This window comes from Euwallacea similis, chromosome 20 (assembly GCF_039881205.1).
Source record: "Euwallacea similis isolate ESF13 chromosome 20, ESF131.1, whole genome shotgun sequence".
Lineage (NCBI taxonomy): Eukaryota > Metazoa > Arthropoda > Insecta > Coleoptera > Curculionidae > Euwallacea > Euwallacea similis.
Genome location: NC_089628.1, coordinates 2,697,694 through 2,717,371, shown reverse-complemented (window position 1 = coordinate 2,717,371; position 19,678 = coordinate 2,697,694). Strand labels below are relative to the sequence as shown.

The 19,678-nt window shown below is 39.1% G+C and overlaps 2 protein-coding genes and 1 non-coding gene across 17 annotated transcripts in view; 1 reads left to right on the top strand and 2 right to left on the bottom strand.

Annotated features, from left to right (window-relative positions):
• Positions 1–175: 175 nt before the first annotated feature.
• LOC136415539 (glycerol kinase 3-like) lies at positions 176–3,890 on the bottom strand. 2 transcript variants are annotated; one of them, XM_066400155.1, is made up of 12 exons: positions 3,638–3,890; positions 3,314–3,572; positions 3,044–3,258; positions 2,764–2,979; positions 2,603–2,713; positions 2,452–2,551; positions 2,125–2,281; positions 943–1,148; positions 750–887; positions 610–702; positions 520–558; positions 176–301 (listed from the first exon to the last, which is right to left on the bottom strand). In XM_066400155.1, exons 1-12 carry the CDS (start codon positions 3,713–3,715, stop codon positions 198–200), a joined length of 1,716 nt encoding a protein of 571 aa, XP_066256252.1. In that variant the 5' UTR covers positions 3,716–3,890; the 3' UTR covers positions 176–197. The 2 variants fall into 2 exon arrangements, with proteins under 2 accessions (XP_066256252.1, XP_066256254.1); XM_066400157.1 differs by lacking the exon at positions 520–558.
• On the top strand, positions 1,728–1,843 carry LOC136415742 (U8 small nucleolar RNA). The gene has a single exon (XR_010752646.1). It is a non-coding gene; the product is annotated as a U8 small nucleolar RNA (small nucleolar RNA).
• Positions 3,891–4,220: 330 nt separating the features above from the next.
• Positions 4,221–19,678, bottom strand: part of CaMKII (Calcium/calmodulin-dependent protein kinase II) — a 29,779-nt gene continuing 14,321 nt past the window's right edge. For 2 of the 14 annotated variants that reach the window (XM_066400334.1, XM_066400335.1), the window contains 14 exons: positions 17,668–17,722; positions 16,349–16,487; positions 16,016–16,297; positions 15,831–15,953; positions 15,594–15,677; positions 15,487–15,529; positions 13,926–14,015; positions 12,998–13,054; positions 10,086–10,214; positions 9,856–9,909; positions 7,896–7,971; positions 7,403–7,497; positions 7,227–7,341; positions 4,221–7,169 (listed from right to left, as the gene is read on the bottom strand). In XM_066400334.1, the coding sequence (XP_066256431.1) occupies positions 7,034–7,169; positions 7,227–7,341; positions 7,403–7,497; positions 7,896–7,971; positions 9,856–9,909; positions 10,086–10,214; positions 12,998–13,054; positions 13,926–14,015; positions 15,487–15,529; positions 15,594–15,677; positions 15,831–15,953; positions 16,016–16,297; positions 16,349–16,487; positions 17,668–17,722 (1,478 nt within the window). In that variant the 3' untranslated portion in view covers positions 4,221–7,033. Of the gene's footprint in view, positions 7,170–7,226; positions 7,342–7,402; positions 7,498–7,895; positions 7,972–8,393; positions 8,457–8,588; positions 8,657–8,777; positions 8,967–9,129; positions 9,211–9,855; positions 9,910–10,085; positions 10,215–12,997; positions 13,055–13,925; positions 14,016–15,486; positions 15,530–15,593; positions 15,678–15,830; positions 15,954–16,015; positions 16,298–16,348; positions 16,488–17,667; positions 17,723–19,678 lie in introns of those variants that run through there. The other 12 variants (XM_066400338.1, XM_066400339.1, XM_066400340.1 and 9 more) reach the window with 9 other exon arrangements.

The following is a 19,678-nucleotide window of genomic DNA, read 5'->3' as shown; positions in this document are numbered from 1 at the left end:
AGATATGTCCATTTGTTTAAACATACTCGTTCTGACCTAAAAAACGCCAAACACATCCCCTAACTGACGTTACGACAGCAATAAAAAAAAAACCGTTGCGACTACTTTCGCAAACGGTTTACCTGGGATTTTTGTTCATTATTTTTATACGAGGGGAGATAAAAACACATTAGGAAACAGTAACAACAAAACGTTTATTAAGTCAACATTTTTTCTCTTATAACATGAGCTATGACTAGTACAACAGCGGTACCAAACAGAAACAAGGTGCCTGGCAGCGACGTCCTGATATTTTCGGACCCTGTAAAAAGAAGGTTTAGTTTTTAGGTTGAAATTCCGTAGGAATTCGTAATGACAGTTACTCATGCGAATGTGGAGGAATGAGTAATATGTGAGGCATTTGATTGTGTGCGATACATTGAGAGAACGGGCACAAGACTAATTATAAATAATTGAGTGTTATAGCAAGCACCACTAGCGAGCGGATTATTTGTGGCTTTTGATATTATTTGAAATTACCGGAATTCGAATCCTCATCGTCATCCGATAGGACAATATCTAGATAAAAATAAAATTAAACATATTTCCCTTGAAAAAATGAGTGCTTACTGGATCTTTTCAGCTTGCTCCTCTCGTCTTCAATTGCCCATCCCAGGCTTCGCTTTATGGCCATCTTCCACCTGGTATATTTCATATCTCGAACTGAAGTAAATAATTAAGAACCCTCTTTAATTTTTTTTACATATTACCGTCTGGGCTTATTGAAGGGACAAACACGTCGTTTGGCGTAGGTTTAATTTTGTCCGCGTCCCAAACTTCCACCCCTTTAGCACTCCCGGCGGCTATGGCTGCTCCCAACGCGGTGGTCTCCAGCATTGTAGGTCGCACTAAGACACGATTCCTTTTCCTTGCGCTTTGCGTGGTGAAGCAAAAGGGGCTTACCTACGGGTATTCCGCAATAGTCTGCTTGCATTTGCATTAAATAATCGTTGGTGGTCATGCCGCCGTCCACTAATAATTTTCTTAAGGGTATTCCACAGTCCAAGGACATGGCTTCCAAGACGTCTCGCACTTGGTAGCAAACGCCTTCAAGGGCAGCTTTCACCAAGTGGCCTGGTTTGGTTTCTTCAGTTAGCCCACAAATGACACTGAAAATGAAAGATTCTAGGTGAGAAATGAAGCGACGTTTTGATCGAAAAATCGGCATGGCCATTTATAGACTTCTGATCAGTTTCTATGAGGCATATTATATACTAGTTTAGATTATAATTCGTATTATGCTCGCGCGCTATTGAGAAAGTAAAAGAGTTTTTAGGCCACAAATAATTTAAGAAATTTATAAGCGTAGGATTTATCAAGTTTAGTCCGGCTCTGAGGTTTGACGCACGAGAAATAAATGTTGACGATATGGCGGATGAAGCATATTCCCCCACATTTTCTAATCACATGTTCCATTATTGTTCCTTGATAGTTTATTATCGACCTTTTATTAAGATTAAATGCAACCAAACTATAACTATTCTATTAAGATTTTTTACTTACAATCGTATAATTAAATGTGCTTGTTAGATGTTGACGATATTGGAGATAGTAGAATTCTACATTATGAGTGTTTTAACCTTATACAAACTTCAGTAATTTACCGGGAGAGGTCTCCACTATATGCGACAATCTGTTAGAAATATAAAGTGGGTATTGAAGTATTTCAAAAGTACGGTAACAAATCGTCTTCAGTAGGGTCTAAACTGATCCACTGTAGCGAATGATGAGTAAGGGATATGATCACTGATTATAATCCGCTTGATGCAAGGGGATCGCAACCCCCTTGCGTCAAATGTCTGACGCTACAACCTGAAGACCACTGCAAATCGTAATAGTAATAACAGTATTACTGCGATGCTGGTGATAGGCACCGTTGGTCCGTCACTCAGGTCCCGGGTTCGCATCCCGAAGGGGCGACTGTAATTAGAAATTCTTGGGGCTCAATTGTACAACAAAGCACAAGTATGAATGGGGACAAATTGAAGCAGTGGTGGGGTGGTAGGTCAAATTTTAATACTGAATACAGTGGATTGTCAGTTTAAAAACAGCTTAAATTTGCAAAGTTAGTTTTTTATCACTTACCTTCGCGCATCTTTTCTCCAATACGGAGCGTACAACCCCGAAAATGCAGGTACGAACACAACCTCTCCTGATTCCGGCATATTTTGAGCTATTTCAGTGCTCTCAGCTACATCTTTGATAAGATTAAGATTGTCCCGTAACCACCTAATGGAAATACCTGCAAAACTACAAATTAGCATTTTTCTTTACAAGATGAGTATTTGTTAATGATTTTAAAAGAATAAAGCTTCTAAAATGTCATTTGTTCATGAAAATTTGCCAAAGCAGTTTGAGTATTCTTGTAAATGATTAATTAAAATTCCTAAGAGCTCAATCCAACTTAACAACCTGCAATTGCGACGGAGCCTTCCAAGGCGTACACTGTAGGCTGATTTGGCCCCAATTTGTACCCCACTGTAGTCAGCAAACCGTGAGTCGAGTGCACCATCTACAAAGTACAGAGTGATCATTTGCAAATGACTGAGTGAAAATTACTTGCGCAAGTCCCAGTGTTGTACAAAATAAAACACCCAGTCCCATAAGTACTTTTTGCTTGCCCCACTTTGAAGCATAACTGGCCTACTAAAGCTGCCTGTTGATCACCCAAAATCTGTACAAAAGCATTGAAAATTTGTGAGGAGTGGCTTAAAGGGGTATTACCCCAGCTACTGGTACTCCAGACAACCTGAAGCCCTCAGCAATGTATCCATAAATCTCTGAGGATGATCTTATATCAGGTAAAATATCCATTGGGATGTTGAAAACTTTACACAATTGTGGGTCCCATTTTAGGGTCTCAATGTTCATAAGCATGGTTCGTGAAGCATTAGTGCAGTCAGTTATATGAAGACCCCCATTTTTACCTCCAGTTAAGTTCTATATCATAATAAAGGAAATTTGTTTTTGTGGCAAACATTGTGCAGATCATTTGTTTGTGTACCCATATAAGCCAGCTATCAATATTGCCAAAAAGGCATCTCCCTTCTTTTATTGCCTCTTTGACACCTTTCACATTGTCCATCATCCATTTAATTTTTAAGGCGCTAAAGTAAGTACTGACTGGCAGACCACAGGTGTATTGAAGGAAATTTTTGTCTTTTTTTCCATATTGAAGAATCTGGTCAACAGTACTGGAAGTTCTCATATCCATCCATACTAAAACAAACAATTTTCAGTGAAACATTTTATCCTATAACAATGAATTACTTACCCAGAGCATTATATAAAGGTTTACCAGTGGTCTTATCCCACAAAACAGTAGTTTCTCTCTGGTTAGTAATCCCAACAGCAACAATGTCTTCAAAATCAATATTAAGTTTCTTAAGGTTATCACAGGTGATGTCAACGGTCTCTTTTACAGCAAGAAGAATGGCCATAGGGTCCTGCTCAAACCAGCCTTCTTGTGGACAGATATGACTGACCTCTTTTTGATGATAAGTTAAAACTTCTGCAGTCTTAGAAGCAAATACCTTTTGAGGATCAAAACGGGGAATTAATTTTAAGCTATAATAAGGTAATGTAGAAAATGTCTTACTAAGAATCTAGTACTTGAAGTGCCTTCGTCAATAGACCCTATCAAGGGGCCATATTTCTCTCTGGTGGTTGACCCCATGTCAATTTTAGATTGAAATGTGTTTAAGGGATACGAAACCAGGCGAAACTAATTCAATTGCTTTTAATGAGTGAGATCAAACTCCAAGTTTCAAGTTTTATGGTTTAATGGGTCAAATCAGAAATTTAAATATTCAATAATAACTAGAAATAATAATTTAAATATTTTTTCGCTTTCTTTTTCTAACCTCAACAAACAATTGTGAGAACATTTGACATTCGTCATAGCCTTTCAAGTTCCACGCCAAAAAATTACTCAGTTTTCGTGGTTATGTGTGCGAGAATTTGATTTAAATATAAAGAATTTTAATTGTCACTCGTAACCCACCGGCCATTTTGATCAGAATATGTGATGAAATGTAGTAGTTGCGAAGTAGAGAAATGAATTACCTTCGCCAAATTATCGGGAAATAGTTATTTCAAGACGAAAACTAGCAGGACGTAATATTTTCTTGCCCTGCGAGACCTCGCATTGTACACTTTAGGAATAAAATGAAAGCACGGTATTAAGATTTCAATCGTTTAATTATCCATAAGTGGGTTTCACTGAAACATTTGATTGAAAAGGGATAAAACATAGATTACATTATTTTTTCTTTAGATAAGCAAAATGTTTAATTTTATACCTATATACAGTTTCAAGATTCAACGTGAATAAATCAACAATTAAATAGAAGTAGGAATCTGTAGAAATCGTGGAAAAAATGCAACCTATTTTAGAGTCGTATATGGGCAAAGTAAAGCGTTTATCTTCTTCAGAGAGACATCCTAAAACTAAAATAAATAATCCTTAATCAGTATCTAACAAATTTGTTTTATACAAAAAACTTTAACAAACTATAAGAAAACGTAATATAATTAATATTGAACTTTGACTAGAGTCGATAATAGAAATAGCAATAGGTATTGATAATTACTGACATAGAGGGTTCGTTATTATTATATTTAATTAGAAAAAAGAGAACAGATTATTGCACAAAAACTTTACAATAACGAAATAACTGTATAAACACGCATTATATAAATTTCATTACTATAATAGTACACTCCGTGTACCTTAATCGAAATGACACTTTTCTCCTACAATATAATAATAATTAATAATAATAATTTACGTAGGTATTATATAAGAAGAATTACAAAAATTTGCTGCAATTATCACAAGAAATCTAGTGCAGGTTTTGAAGTAAAACATCATATTTTTGTAATTCGCTTTTAAGTCGCTGCTGCTCATACAAGGTGTCCACTTTTATTTGCTACTATTTCTCCTCAAAATTAAGACCGTTTTTACACTGTTGTCACACTGATTACACACGTACTTATATAATAAAGAATAGATACACCACCTCAAATCTTAATTTAGTACACAAATAATAAAATAACACACCCTGTATTTTGCTTTATAGTTGTTTGGAACGAATTCCACTGTTGCATTGGAACATTATGGAATTCAAGTTCCTTGTTGCTATAAGGAAGAATAATATCATGGGTTTGCTTGTCATCAAAAAGGGTAATTTTATAGAGAGCTGATCCTCAATTGTCCCCAAAATATTGCTTCCAAATGATATTATTTAAGACGATATGACAAGAATTACAACACTTTAGGCCCAAAGCATCAATAAATTCCTCAGTATTTACACGTAGGTTCAGAGAGCTTCGCTATACACAGAGTTAAACATTGAATACATCGAACTTTGTTAATTTGGAGCGTTTTGTCTGTCAATCAACCCTTACGGAATAATTCGTTATACAGGAAACATTATCGTTGAACAGCGCATCTACAACTGGAGAATAAGAGTGTGTATGTGCTCGCGCATTCGCCGCAGTTCGGCTGTAGAGAAGAGGTGGGACCACCTTAAGCATACAACGTTTCTTTAATCTTAAACAGTCAAAATTGAAACCAGAGGCCCTGGATTATAGAAAATACCTCGTTCCCCTTATATTTTAAGCATAGTGCGTACTAGTTAAATTCATGTAAGTTATTCCCTATACACTGAAAAGTCCTACATGATGTTTATATGGTAATAAGAGAGATAGAGATAAAGACTAGGTAAAACCTCGATGGCACTCATAGGCTGCTCTATGAGAGCAAATTAAGAGGCTCCGGCAACAATCACGCCAAACAAACGCTTTCGCGAGGAAAATTGTCAAATTTCAGAGGTAATGCGCTTTGACTTTGTTTTTGAAGAGTGTCGAATGGCATGCAGGTACCAGTCAGTGGAGGTACCATCGGGGCTATTCGAGATTATTTCTTTCAAGGAGACAATTCAACAATAAGCATCTCGATAGCGAGCAGAATTGCCCTGCCAAAAACAATCCAACATATCTAATAGTAGACTCGGACAACCAGAAGGTGCGACAAAAAGGCCGACTTACATTGCCAGATTGACATAGAGAGCTTTGGACGGTCATTTTGTTATGCACTTGGTGAGAGCTTAAGAGATGACCCTGAAGTTATTCAGGTGCAAAAACGAACACGTTGCTGTGGATTGTTTTTGTATAGAGAGACTTGCGGTTGGGGTTTGTTCACTGCTTGACGTAATAAATTAGTTAATTTCTTTACACATTATCATATAACTACTTAGTAAGATTTTTGGCTAAAGTTGCTACTCCAAGTACTTACATTCACTTCGGTGTGCTCTGAACGTTATAGTGACATCTTGCGTTTTAAGTAAACAAAATCACATATTATTATGGCTTACTTGTTTTTAAGAAGTTTGTTTATGAATAACTGTAATTTCTTGTTTTCAATGCTTCCTTGTCAAAAAAAAAACAAACAAAAAGAACAATTGAATAATACTGCGCCGTCGCAATGCTGTCAAATAGAATGCAACACTGTGATGTTGTAAAGAGAATTATATGGAACGTACCTATTCTGCGGACACGACAAGGAAACTTTGAACCCAACCTTTACCTAGCTAGATTTCATTAGTTTCGACGCCCTTCTTGCATACATACGACCACTTTGAAAATTTTTTTGAACAGGAAATCTCTAAGATCCATATACGCAAAAAAGACGACCGATAGATAAGTACACCAATAAGATTTACGTACAAGTGTTTCGATACCTATAATATTATGTATAAAGCTCAGGTTTGAGGTCACGCGCATTTCGCGCAGCCCCCACTTTGACTGCAGCCTCTGGCAAGTCTGTTTCGCGAGAGGGAAATATGCGAAAAAGCGCTCAAAGGGCCATGGAACTGGACTGAAATAACAAAACTGGGTTTTCTCCGTGCACATTTCAAGCTCGGGAAACCTCCAAGCCGAAGAGTTTTTTTGAGACTCGCACCGCCAACAACACACAATTTAAACGATTAGTTTATTTATGCGAGCTGAAACCGAAGGCTGCGCCCCCGTTGCCCCCACTGCGATGGAAATGGACGTTTTGCCACTTGCTGTCCCGCTTATGCCACACTCTGCTCTCTTCTGATTGGTGCGTGTGGGCTTGACCATGCCTTGTGTCGAAAAAGCCATTTTCAGATTCATAATAAACGGTAAAAATTTACACTCACTTGTCCATGTACTGCGTCAGCCTCACATAAGCGATACATGCAGCGTCTTCTCCCAGGAGGTGCACGTGAGGATTGAGGATGGTCGTGTTTACGGCTTTGCAGTTTTTGCCCAACACTGAAATTGCGTTCAGATTTGTAAACAACTAACGCGGGTATTAAATAAAAAAGCAGCGCACCATTATCGAAATAGAATTTGTGGAAATCCATGCCCTCGACTAAGTTGCCCATTGCCTCTGGTTCGAATGCAGTCAGGTGAGGATCGCAAATCTTCCTGCAAAAAACACATTTCACATGCCCACTTTGAAATATAAAAAAAAAATACAGGAAAACTGGAAACGTTTGGCAATCTGACGTTTCACGGATTAACAGAGTCCTATCTAGCGCTCCTTGTTGCACTCATTCGACTTTTAAACGAACGGTCATGCTGATTTGACAAACGAGCATCGCGGCGTTGCAATTTACTCGGTAACTTATGGAATTGCAGGGATGTGACTCGTACTATTAAATTTTGAGATTTAATTAAATCTGTTTCAGCGCAGAGGTGAACTGATTGCGCTCCGGAGAAAAATAAACAGAATAAATGTTTCTGAGCATCCAGAGCTAGTTTTCTACACTGTTGCAACAGAGCTGTTAGTGCCAAATTGTCCTGAACTCTTTCTTGTTACTTACGTGTAAGCCTCAAAATCCCCGGTATTGATCGCCTCTATCAGTTGTTCGGTCATCTTGATTATTTCTTGGCGTCGAGCTGCGAACAGACATCATCCTTATTAAAACCCGTTCCGACCCACTCAAGGAAATAATGGACAGCAATCACAACATCCATTATAGGAACCACTACTACAGTGTATAGTACCAAGTACCACTGGTTTATACGTGAAAAACACTGTTGTAAGAAGCGTAATTTCAACAATAAGTATTCAAATTCCATGCATTTACGTATTATTTAAACAAGCGAGTAGGAAAATCTCTCGTGTATTGAGTTCAACTGATGTGTATCAATCAAGTAATAATAAACATCATAGTTCTACTAATACAGAATATTACTAAAGCTCTCGTCACTACACAGCTCTGAGAATAATCTTTGAATTGAAGCAGCCAAGAAGCACAATTAACGAGGTCTCTAGCCATGAGTTTTAGTACTACCTTGGTAATGGCAAATCGTCATACCTGACATTTGTGAATTTGTCGATAGTTGCGAAAAAGGCTTGTCCGGACACACAATCCGAATTTCTATAATATGCATAATAAAGCGACCTGTTAGTATTATGTCAGTTTCAACATGCGGTTTTAGTTCCTCCTGTCAGATTGTTACAGTACTTAAAACCACTCAAATAATGGAAAACAACGAATAAACGCACTTACAGAACCGTGTTTATTACTTTTACTTCCCATAAAAAGGGGAAATTTCCCTTGAAGTGTCTTTTTTAAATCTGAAAACGAATAAATACATAACAATCTGACACTAAAAACTGTCGGTTTTGAGGTGTTAAAAACACGAAAAGAAAAACAAAATAAGGCGACATGGTTAGTGGAAACGGAAGTACCAATTACCTTCTTGTACTAATTGCTGCAGCTAAGGACAGGATTCTACAATTAGAGGGCAAATCTGTGCAATAGCGTAATTTAAACGCGAGCGGCAATTAAAAATTTAGAATTTTCTATATTCATGTAAATTTTTCGAGAAATAACGTTTACCTTCTCCATCATTGGACTGCAGTCGGTGGTAGGCCACAGAATCGTCTAAGAGAGAGAGAGTGACATACAATTTCGTTATACATGCACCTCATGCCACAACAAAAACATATTTTGCTGGTTAAAGGACTTTTGCAACTTATTCTTTATTTAAGGGAAATTTTCGTGCAAAGTGGAAATTCTACTACAGCGTGCCTGGTTTAATACCCACCTGCCGACCTGCAAGGCAACATTTGCCGATTTATGGCAGATTCGACCCATTTTTCGATGTCCCTTTGCGTCAAATCCCTTCCTAACATGCCGCGGCATGCATGAAAAAAATTCATAATCAAGCTGGGCATGCAAAAACGACAAGGAGACACGTTCGGTCGTAACTTTTTGAAAGCACCGACATTTCATCGTTAAAGGCATATAAATCTTCTATTTAAAAATTGCAGTTGCCGCCTACGTTTGATGAGGCAACAGGCGTTGCCTCAAATGTCACACTGGGTGTTTAAGGTAACGCTTGGTCTTTGACATTTGTTACATGCCTTTTATTTATCATATGTTGAAGGAGGAAGTGTGGCAACGTCGCGATTAGGCTGTTGGTCGGCCATTTTGTTCTCATATTAATGGGCCATATTGAATTTATATATCATTTTGTTGACTGAAAACTCCCCTGTGACGAATAGTGGGCCAATAGCACACATTTCAGAAATCGATATTGAGGCCTTGAAAAGGACACAACAATAATTAATGTACATAACATCACAATAATTGGTATTACCCCATTCATACCTACAACTTCTACATATAACATGTTCCGCATAAAATCTCAGTTCCCTCAGTGATTTCCATAATTCCGGTTAAAAAATAAAATAACACACTATTAAAGCAAAGCAAAGCAAAGCAAAACGGGGTTAGGACGAAATCAAAAGGAAAAATCACGCGCACTTACAACGAATTACCGATTCTTCCACGTCCAGCAAACGAGGGCGTTTTGAGAGAGGACCTGAATCGTTCCCAAAAATGACACTGTCTTAATTAAAACGCTTTAGATGACCGGTGAATGAAGTGCGCTATTGGTAATACTGCACAAACTCTTCTAATTATCATGTTATTTTAGGCAAAAAAAACATTCCCGGTTAGTAATCTAAAGGGAACACTGGGGAGCCACTCGACCCTAACCTTGAACGCTTTGCAACAGCGCTTGCCCCAAATTCAGCGGGCCCTTGGTAGCTACGGCAACACTGCTGGACGGTGGCGAGCCGGAGTTAGGGCCTGCGCCCCTGGGCGATTGCGGGGGAGTGCCGGGGCCTGACAGAGCGAAAAAAGTCAAGAAATGCCACGTGCGACTTGAGGAAACAATTATTATCTCCCTGAGATTCCCACATAAAATTGCGCTTCTCTGAGGGGGAACTTTCTAAACAAACTTCAATCTAACTCATAAAGTTAATTCCCTCCCTTTGGAAGATGGAGTTATATGAACTTTTTAACTTGCACGTATATAAACTCTGTTTATTGGTTGTTAGGTGGAGAAGCTGATAGCGCGACATAGGCAGACACACATATATACACACATACACTTAAGTTTGACGTAACAGTTGTGACAGGTACGTACTTTCACGCCTCTTCGAGGCCCCCAAAACCGCGGCGAAGGCCGACATCGTGTTTCCGAAACACCCAATTTTGAATTTGTTTTTCGGACCAAAAAGAAATCACCACTATCCACCTTCAATAAATTGCCGAGAGTGCGAATTTCGAATACATTGATACAGCAATTAAAATAGCGTTAAAATTTACAGAATCAGTGACGGTGACTTTAACAATGTTTGGTTAGCGGGTCCCGGTTAGAACTAACTCGTTGCTCTGTCACTGATCCAAAATTAAACTGGCGCTCTTTCGATGAAAATCTAAGTGGGTCCTATTAATAGACGCACCTATCGATATTTCTTGTTTACTCTCTCGTGTATGTGCATATGACTAGCTATTGGTGTTTGGCGATTTTGAGCGGCCGCTAAAAGATGCCCGCAGCCAGGAAAAAATCGTCCAGATATTTTCTTAAGACAATCGAATAATAAACCATCCGAGAGCGGATGCGAAAATGCGCGATAAACAATAATAATCAAAGTCAGACGAAATTATTAAAAACGTGTTTGTTCAGTGGGAAATATCCTGGGTGACATTAATTACGGAAGAAACGGATGCGTGGGAATTTCAAAAACAAATCAAGTGGTTCGCACATGTCTACGATTATTAACGACATGCTTAATAAATTGAAAATTGTTTTCAAAATCCAGAAATCTATAGTGTTGAGTTTTCTAATTGAATACATGCACAAATTACCCTAGATACCATCGCATCGAACAAAAACAAGCGTCTCAGACGAGATGATATACCTACGTTTGATGACATCATCACTATCAGGCCTTTTACTTTCTAAAGGCGTTGCCTTAAAACGTCAGCTAGCACTTTTGAACTTTACCCGAGAAATTCATAGTCATCCATTCCAAGCAAGTGCCAAGATGTAAGAACAGTGGCAACGCCGTGCTCGTCAAATTGGTGGCCATTTTGTGCACTTGTTTTTAGACAGAGTCTAATGCATGCAAAACTACCCTTGTACACCACTGGCGTGCCCATAACATTAAATTTACCTTATGCGGAAAGCAAAACTATTAGATATACGGTGACCAAACTTATCTGCAACACGCACATAGAAGGCGCAGTCTTATGCTGAAGAATACAATAATTTTTTATCACGAGGCGAGCAAATGTAATCTGAACAATGTACCAAAACAACGTTTCAAGTTAAAGCAATTAGTATAAGCCGGTACTGGAAAAGTTTACTTTCATTAATAATGAAAAACTATATAGAGAAAACCTAACAGATGCCGCGTTAATTTACTCAACTAAGTTAGCAGAAACATCACGCCGCATACGCGTAATAATAATGCCTGGAATGCCAAGTCAATTTATTCAAATCAATTCGTTATTTTCCGATTTAATTCATTGCGATAGTTGTAGAAATGCGCATCACTTTGAAATTATTTCGGGGAAACGTTTTAATTCTGCCAATTGATGCTGAAGTATGTATCTGCGTGCAATTTAATAGAAAACTCGAACACCAAAAGACACTTTCCTCCAAATCCCGGAAAATTAGTAAAAACTGGAATTTAGATAGCGCTTTTTCTTGGTCTTATCATGCAGAAGAAAGAAAATTCAATTAATTATCTTGGAGGCGAGATAAAACTCCAAATGGAAACGCTACATTATTAAAATGCTAAGACCACTTTCCCACCTGCTTCGTTTCGATTTTTCGCCATTCCTGGTAGTGTGGCAGAGCTTTTAGTTCTTTCCTGACTCAATTTTTAAATGGGCCGAGATGGTGATTTGAATACAAATTGTCTCACGACTCGCAGAACGTCTCTGGAAACCGCGTTTTCGCAGTCGAAACCCTAAACTTTAATTACATTTAACTTGGGGCATTAAAGTACCAGTGTGACAACGAAAATAATAGAAAAATGGAAGATTTATAGCGGTCGCGAGTAAGTTCATAAATATACATAGGGTGTCTATTTCCGGAAGCATTCGAAAAAAAACCGAAACGAGAAAATGATATCACGTTTCTTCATAAGTTTCCTTCCTGATTACAAGGACACGTCTCACGTCAGGTCAAGGTTCAGTCTTGCCGTCCTAGGACTGTTGAAAGAGCACTGCATGAACTGCTTACTGCTGCTGACCGAACGGCCATTGCAAGGTTCTATTTTCCGAGCGGAGACCTTGAACTCTCAATTGAACGTATCATCTAGCTGTCATCGAATCAGATGATTGGGGTAAGGCTAGACGAGTACGTGAAGTCCTTCTGCATGCACATACTAAAATGTTTCCCTTATTGCAGCAATTCCCTCTATAATTAGTCGGCTGTTCCAGGCACATTATTATTATTGTTCGAACGTTAGGTTTTCACTGTTAAAACGTATAGCGCATACTTGACAATATTAAAAGGTGAATTAATACTGCGTGGTAAAATGAAAATTAATCGATGAGAACGAGACAGTAAAGTGGTAGAAAGATACGAGGATACTTTTAAATGGATTTACCTTCGGGCTCTTTGGCAATAACAGTGGAACTACGGTCGACTCCGCCCTTCTTGTCTTCTGAACGGTGTCCAGAATACAAAGAAATCCGTCTTATTGTCAAGAAAATACAGTTCACACAAATAATATCAAATGGGCAAAAAACAAACCACTTAGACCATTACTAGATGATGTTAATTTTCATCACTTTTAGCACTGACTGTCAGTAATTCAGAAAGATACATAAGTGACAGTCAACGTCAAATTTCCACCTTTTTTTTCCTTAATCGCTATTTTTCTACGAGGAAAACTCATTAAACCTAAAAAACCATGCTCCGTTGGTGAGTCGGAAAAGTCTCTAAACACAAAGTGCTGACATGTTGTGAGTGTGAACAAATATGGTGTGAATGAGGTGTGGCAATTGCCGAGAAACGTTTTTACGGCGTTTGCCTGCGACAGAAAAACATAGAAAAGCAACCATAAACTGTGCAGATTATAGAGCTCACATCGGGTGAAGAAAAAAACGGAACAGGTTTGATTCAAAAGACATTTAGAGTCGGCAAATAAACACAGTCGTTTTAGGTCAGTTGCAGCCAGGACTCCACACTTTGCCACACATCGTTTGATTTAAAAACATTCTTGACTGCAACTCCCCCATTTTAAAGTCGAGAAACAATAAACCAGTGGTATGTGGGATGAATGATTTCTCTATATACATGGGGGTCTAAAGAAGGAAAGTTCCGAAAACAAAAATAGTGAAAAATGTGTATGAAATCAGGCACTCGAAGGGTCAATTCGCGAGAGCGCACGCATCTACCTCTCACCCTGCACATTAGGCGGTTGAATATTTAATTTGTTGGTCACTGTTCTGAAGCACACACTAACGCAGCTTCAGCAAGGTCGGGGAACTACGTTTATCCAGTCTATTTAATTACCACTAAAAAGATCTTACCTTTAATGTCATCGTCCTCGAGCGTTGTCGAACTGTCCGTGCTCTCCTTCACTTGCGATCCATCCCCCTTTTTCACTATTATACTTCTACCTAGAAAATTTTAACATTATTTTAAACCCAAACCTTCCCCAATCGATGAAAGAATATTGTCCATCACGGACACATTGAAACACTCAACACTTACTGTTCAAATGTTCAACACCCAAGACAAAAATAAGCCTCTCATGATAATACGTGGAACGTAATGTGATTGAATGAATGTGGTGGAAGCTGTCAAGTCATGAATTAAATCCAAAAAGTAAAAGCGTGCAGAAGCATGAATGAAACATTGAAGCCACATCTCGAAAACCGTAAACACATCTAAAGAGGTCGACAACCTCACGTAAAAGTGTTCAATCGACGTTTAAAACAAGGCGTGAAGCGATGATTTTGAATTACGAATTACTAAAAGAGCGTTCTTTTTTTTTTATCGCATTTTACTCTTTTCTGGAAATGTGGCAAGTGCGCTCAGACATCTTGTCAAAAATCTTGCGCACTGTTGCCAAATCACTTTACTTTTGTAACTTTTCATTATGATGGAAAAAAAAGAACAGTCTGTATCATGTTTCTTTCTTTTTTAGATGGATGGCGGTGGAGTGATTCGCTGGTTGCAGAAAGTGTTCTTACCGCATTCTGGTTGCGTCAAGGTGAAGTGAAGTAAGGTAAGGTGACAAGTCCGCGTCAACCGACAAAACAAAATTACCAACTACCCAATGTTCACTAGGTCAAGGTTAAAAACTTTATGCACGTGGCCATATTAAGGAAACTGTGGAGGGAGATAGGAGGGGGGGGGGAGGGGGGGGGGGGGGGGGGTACAAAAGCTCCCGCCAGAAATGCCAACAAATTTTAATTCATTTCCAATTCAAAAAAAAAAAATGGCAACTAAGCATCGTTCTTTTATTTGAAATTTAATAGGGTTGCACGTGTCGTGACGTTTCATCTCAAGTTTGTCCTACGTTGCCAGATCGTGAGACTTATCGTGGGGTATGGGGATCTTTAAAATTATTTTTCATATAAATTGAAGGCATTCCTGGCGGTCCACCGAGCAGATTAGAAGAAAAGAATTCTAGAGAAGTAGCGTGTCATGATGTTAGTAGATATCTACTGAGTGAAACATGACTTTCAAAACTATAATAATTCGATCACTTAGTTCACAAAAATTGCCCTTAAGGGGAATCTAAAAATCATGTTTTCCAAGTTGGTGTCGATAATGTGTTGATGTGTGTCTGAGCAAAGAAAATATATCAACTGAAGGTTTTTAAAGGCAGTAAAAAATCTATTAAAGCTGTAAATATTTACACGTAAATACTCACAAAAGTAACAAAATTAAAATATTTATTTTTAAGTTGAGGAAAGAAACATGCTCTTATTAATAGTATTTCACTATTACGCTGTAAAAAAATGAATTTTCCATAAGTTGTGATGGTAAAGTGTCTGTTGTTTGAGTGTTAATTTATCGAATTATTCACTTTTATCGTCAAAAATTAATGAACTGCGAAAAGAAGACGTCAAGGATACTTACTTGAGAAATTTCTGGTTGCGAGCATTGTGGTCAGAATGGCCCCCTGAAATCACAAGAAATCTCGTAAAATGCTCCTCAATCTTCCCCATAATCGGGAAATCGTTTACCTTGAGTTTACGCCTCGCATTGAATTTCTTAAGGCAATCCACAGTCTCTTGTCGATGAACCACAGAAGCAACACGTTCCCTTTGCTGCGAAAAATTAACGAAAGAATTAGATTTTGACATGAACCAGTCGAAATTACAATCGATCATTTTACAGTGCAAAATCGCTTCTTCCAATCCTGCCAGATTGTCAAGGAACACTTATACGGCAAATGGCAAGGATAAAAAAAAGGAACTTACGCAAATCCAGGGGTGTTTCAGGGCATCGGCCGCGGTGATTCGTTTCCCCGGATTGACAGTGAGCATTTGATTTATTAAATTCTTCGCCTCCGGCGTCACTGTATCCCATTCGGGACTGGGATACTGTAAATTCACCCCCAAATCCATCAAAATCTTTGCGCGGATTAAAACCATCTTCGACTTACGTCGTAGGCACCAGCCTTGATTTGCGCATAGAGCCGATGTTGGTCCTCGTCCCAAAACGGGGGATACCCGACCAGCAGGATATATAGAATGACGCCGCAGGCCCATATGTCCACCGGCTTCCCGTAGGGCTCCTTCTTGAGCACCTCCGGCGATAGGTATCCGGGTGTTCCGGCAAATCCAAACCAAGCCTGCTGTTCCCCGGACACCTCAATAGCTAGACCGAAGTCAGCCAGTTTCACTGCCGCGCCTTTGGCTTTGCTGGCTAGGAGAAGGTTTTCCGGCTGAAAATTAACACATGGCAATTCGGCCCTGTCTGGAAACCGAGGAATTACCTTGAGATCCCTATGTACAACGCCGTTCTGATGACAATGATTTACGGATTCTAAAATTTGTTGGATACAATGTGATGCGTCCGCCTCCGAATAGAACTCTCGGGCTACTATGTCCTCGAACAATTCGCCTCCAGTCACCCTAAAAATGGCGAAATTTCGAATTTTATGTGTAATTATGGGCGTGGAAATTTTACCCGCAGGATCAAAGCACAAACAAACGTGTATTGAGGCATGAATTATGCGAAAATGAGGGGAAAACGCTTAGACGCCCATGAAGTAAAATTTATCGTTTATTTATTAATTTACAGATCAATAATGACATTCCACCATGAAAAAAAAAACAAATGATAATGCAACCGTCGTTCTTTTATTTGCAGCGTTGCCACGTATACAGCAGTTACTTCCTAATTTTGCCTGACGCCACAAAACCCTCCAAATCCGCTTTCCTTCACGAGGATAATGGAGAGCGTCCCTCAATGTCGACAATAATAATCGCGCGTTCAAGTTCAATAGGAAAATGTCATCTATTTATAACATGTAGACAGTTCCACCGCATTCCTTTACAATACCCCACATACATATCTAACTAGTTATCGACTCGACTGACGCTATTTTCCCCATAAGTTGTCATTTCAAGGCGACTTGGCAGCCGCCCCATCCCCGAAGTAAATCGATGGGAATGAATAATTTAAATTATGGTCGCAATCACCAAAACATCTGCGTTTTTATTAAACGACGAAACTGGGTCGGCTCGTTCTAGTTCCATTATACAAATTACGACTTTATTCGGGTTGTTCGTGACCTACCTTACGGTGGCATTTGAGGTTGGACGGGGTCTCTATTTGGCACAAGACTCAAAATGACCAGAGGGTCACATTCACGACTCGGTGCGCAGATTAATGCCTGGAAAGATCTTATTTGCCCGAATATTTTTGTCGTAGCTCGAGACTCGTATAAGTTTGCCTAGCTGAGCTATGGAAAGCCGTTTTTTAAAATGGAGGCCAATTTGTTACGTATTGAATCTCTGGGTTTTTTAATGGTTTAATCCGGGATTTGAAATTGCAAGGAGACCGAGACTTCGTATTTGCAGCGCCCCAGGCGGAGCCGTAAAGGAGATTTTATTGTTATGAAACTCCCTGCCTGGATTGGTTTGATACGAGGGGATTTTTACGGGGAAAAATATGACGTTAACAACCGGCAACGGTGCAACTTTCTTCTGTTTTTGGGGAACGCACATGCTTGGAAACAACACTGATCAATACAGCGTTGCCACTTGATGCTAAAAGTACCATCCTTTGTAGATAAAAAGTATTACTTACAAATCAAACACTAAGTAGTGGAAATTCTCCTCCTGTATACTATCGTGCAGTCTCACTGAAAAGAAAGAGAGCCAGGTGAGTAAACATCAAAATCCCACAAAATACTCATGCAAAACACAACAAAAATTTTAGATGTTTACTGAACAGCATAGAGAAACTCTATATGAAACTAGCGAAGTCTCTTCAATGTGAGCTCGATCCTATTTTTTCCTTGAACTTCCACTACAAACTTCGTCTCATACACATTCTTATCATAATGACCAAACATTTCCCTCCGGGCATTATTACTGCAAGACACGTTTATCTAATCTATCTAATTTATCTAATCAAATTGGGGCCAACACATGGGCCCGGTCTATCCGACCCGGGCCTTCATAACACGCCAGTACATGATTCTCCAATACCCTTTCAGGACACAGTTCAATCCTGTCCGTTCCATGAAAACCTCGATTTCTTTGTTTGTCCTTCATCCCTTTTCAATAGCGTGACTCGAATAGGGATCAGACCAGCCAATAAACATTCAAATCTGGAGCCGTGACGCAAGTTTTATTCCGAACAGGATAAATCATAATAAAATTGCATTGCTGGCTCACATTGTTTTTATTACAGTTCGTTTTTTTTTACGACGGCTCCTTTATTACTGAAACCGAGTAGTTAATAACTTTCTAGCATTGAGACTGAATTTATGGAAAGTCGGTTAAAAATTTGAGTACTTGAGGAACGTGGTGTCGGTGATATGAGACTTTTACTTTGGATTTTCTAGCTCCTTGGCGGCAAAACGTCCTGTACGAAGTGCCCTGTTTTTAGCGAAAGCTTTACATGAGCCTCAACACACCCCCCCCACATCGCTGCTCGAGATTCAGTTTCACTTCAAGTTTGTAGCTCAAATATCGCAATTAAAAGTCAGATGGTTAGTTAAGATTCACCAGCGTCTAAGGTTAACGCTACAACTGCCAAAAATGGCAACCGTGTTACATGACGTCATGAGGACCCTGGGTGGCCATTTTGGCTACGTTTTTATGTAGATTTAGCTGCACAATAATTGTAGCACGATAACCTGACGATGTCTGAAACGAAAGAGAAATAAGACGCCGCTTATCATCGGCAACCAAACGCCACACCAAAAGCCGCCTAACCTGAACCAACCTATTTTTACATTATTGGCGTATCGAGCTCCAATTCCTCCTAATATTTAAAGAACTTCAGTATAAGAACATTATTTATAGCAAAATTGTCATTTAAAACAAACAAAAGCCTAAGTTTGGACATGTCGTGACACATGTTGTGACGTCGCAATAGCTCCTTGCGCTTAGGCAACCAATTATAGTTACTAGGCGAAAATGACGTGACGTCGCCTGCATACCAGTAAAAGACTACGTTTACTCCGGAGACTTTAACAAATCTCCTTGTTAAAAGTCGCTTCTTTGCGGGAAGATAAACGCAGAAATTCAGACCATTGAAACCCCCTACATGCTTACATTACACAAACTTTTATATAGGGAAGCGGTCCTCATTTCCGCGAAGGGCTTTGAACCTATTGACCCAGAGATAGGGGTCGAAGAATTCATTTGTTGGGCAACATCCACTTCTCTCCCAATTGAGGAGATTAATGGCGGATATTCCCCGACGGAATATTAAAGATGGTGCATGTTTGTGAAAGGACGAGGGTTATTATTGTCGAGATGAGGTGTGGTCTAATTTATATTTGAGGATGTAATAAACTAAATGGGGCCGAAGTTATTATGGGGCTTTGGAACTTTGAGTGGTTTAATTATCTTCAATCTCCGTGTAAAGGACCCTTATCGACGGATAAGGAATTATTAATGAGGTTTAAAGCTTGGAAGTTTACCTAATACACGTGGATTCTTAATTGGCAGTAACGCTATCGGTCAAAATAAACTATTACAGATTGAGGTATGAAGCGGATATCGATCAATTCGTCAAACATGATCTGGCTGGCTTAACACCGGCGTTACAGCGTTACAGCTTGTCGAGTGGCTGATAGTTCCAC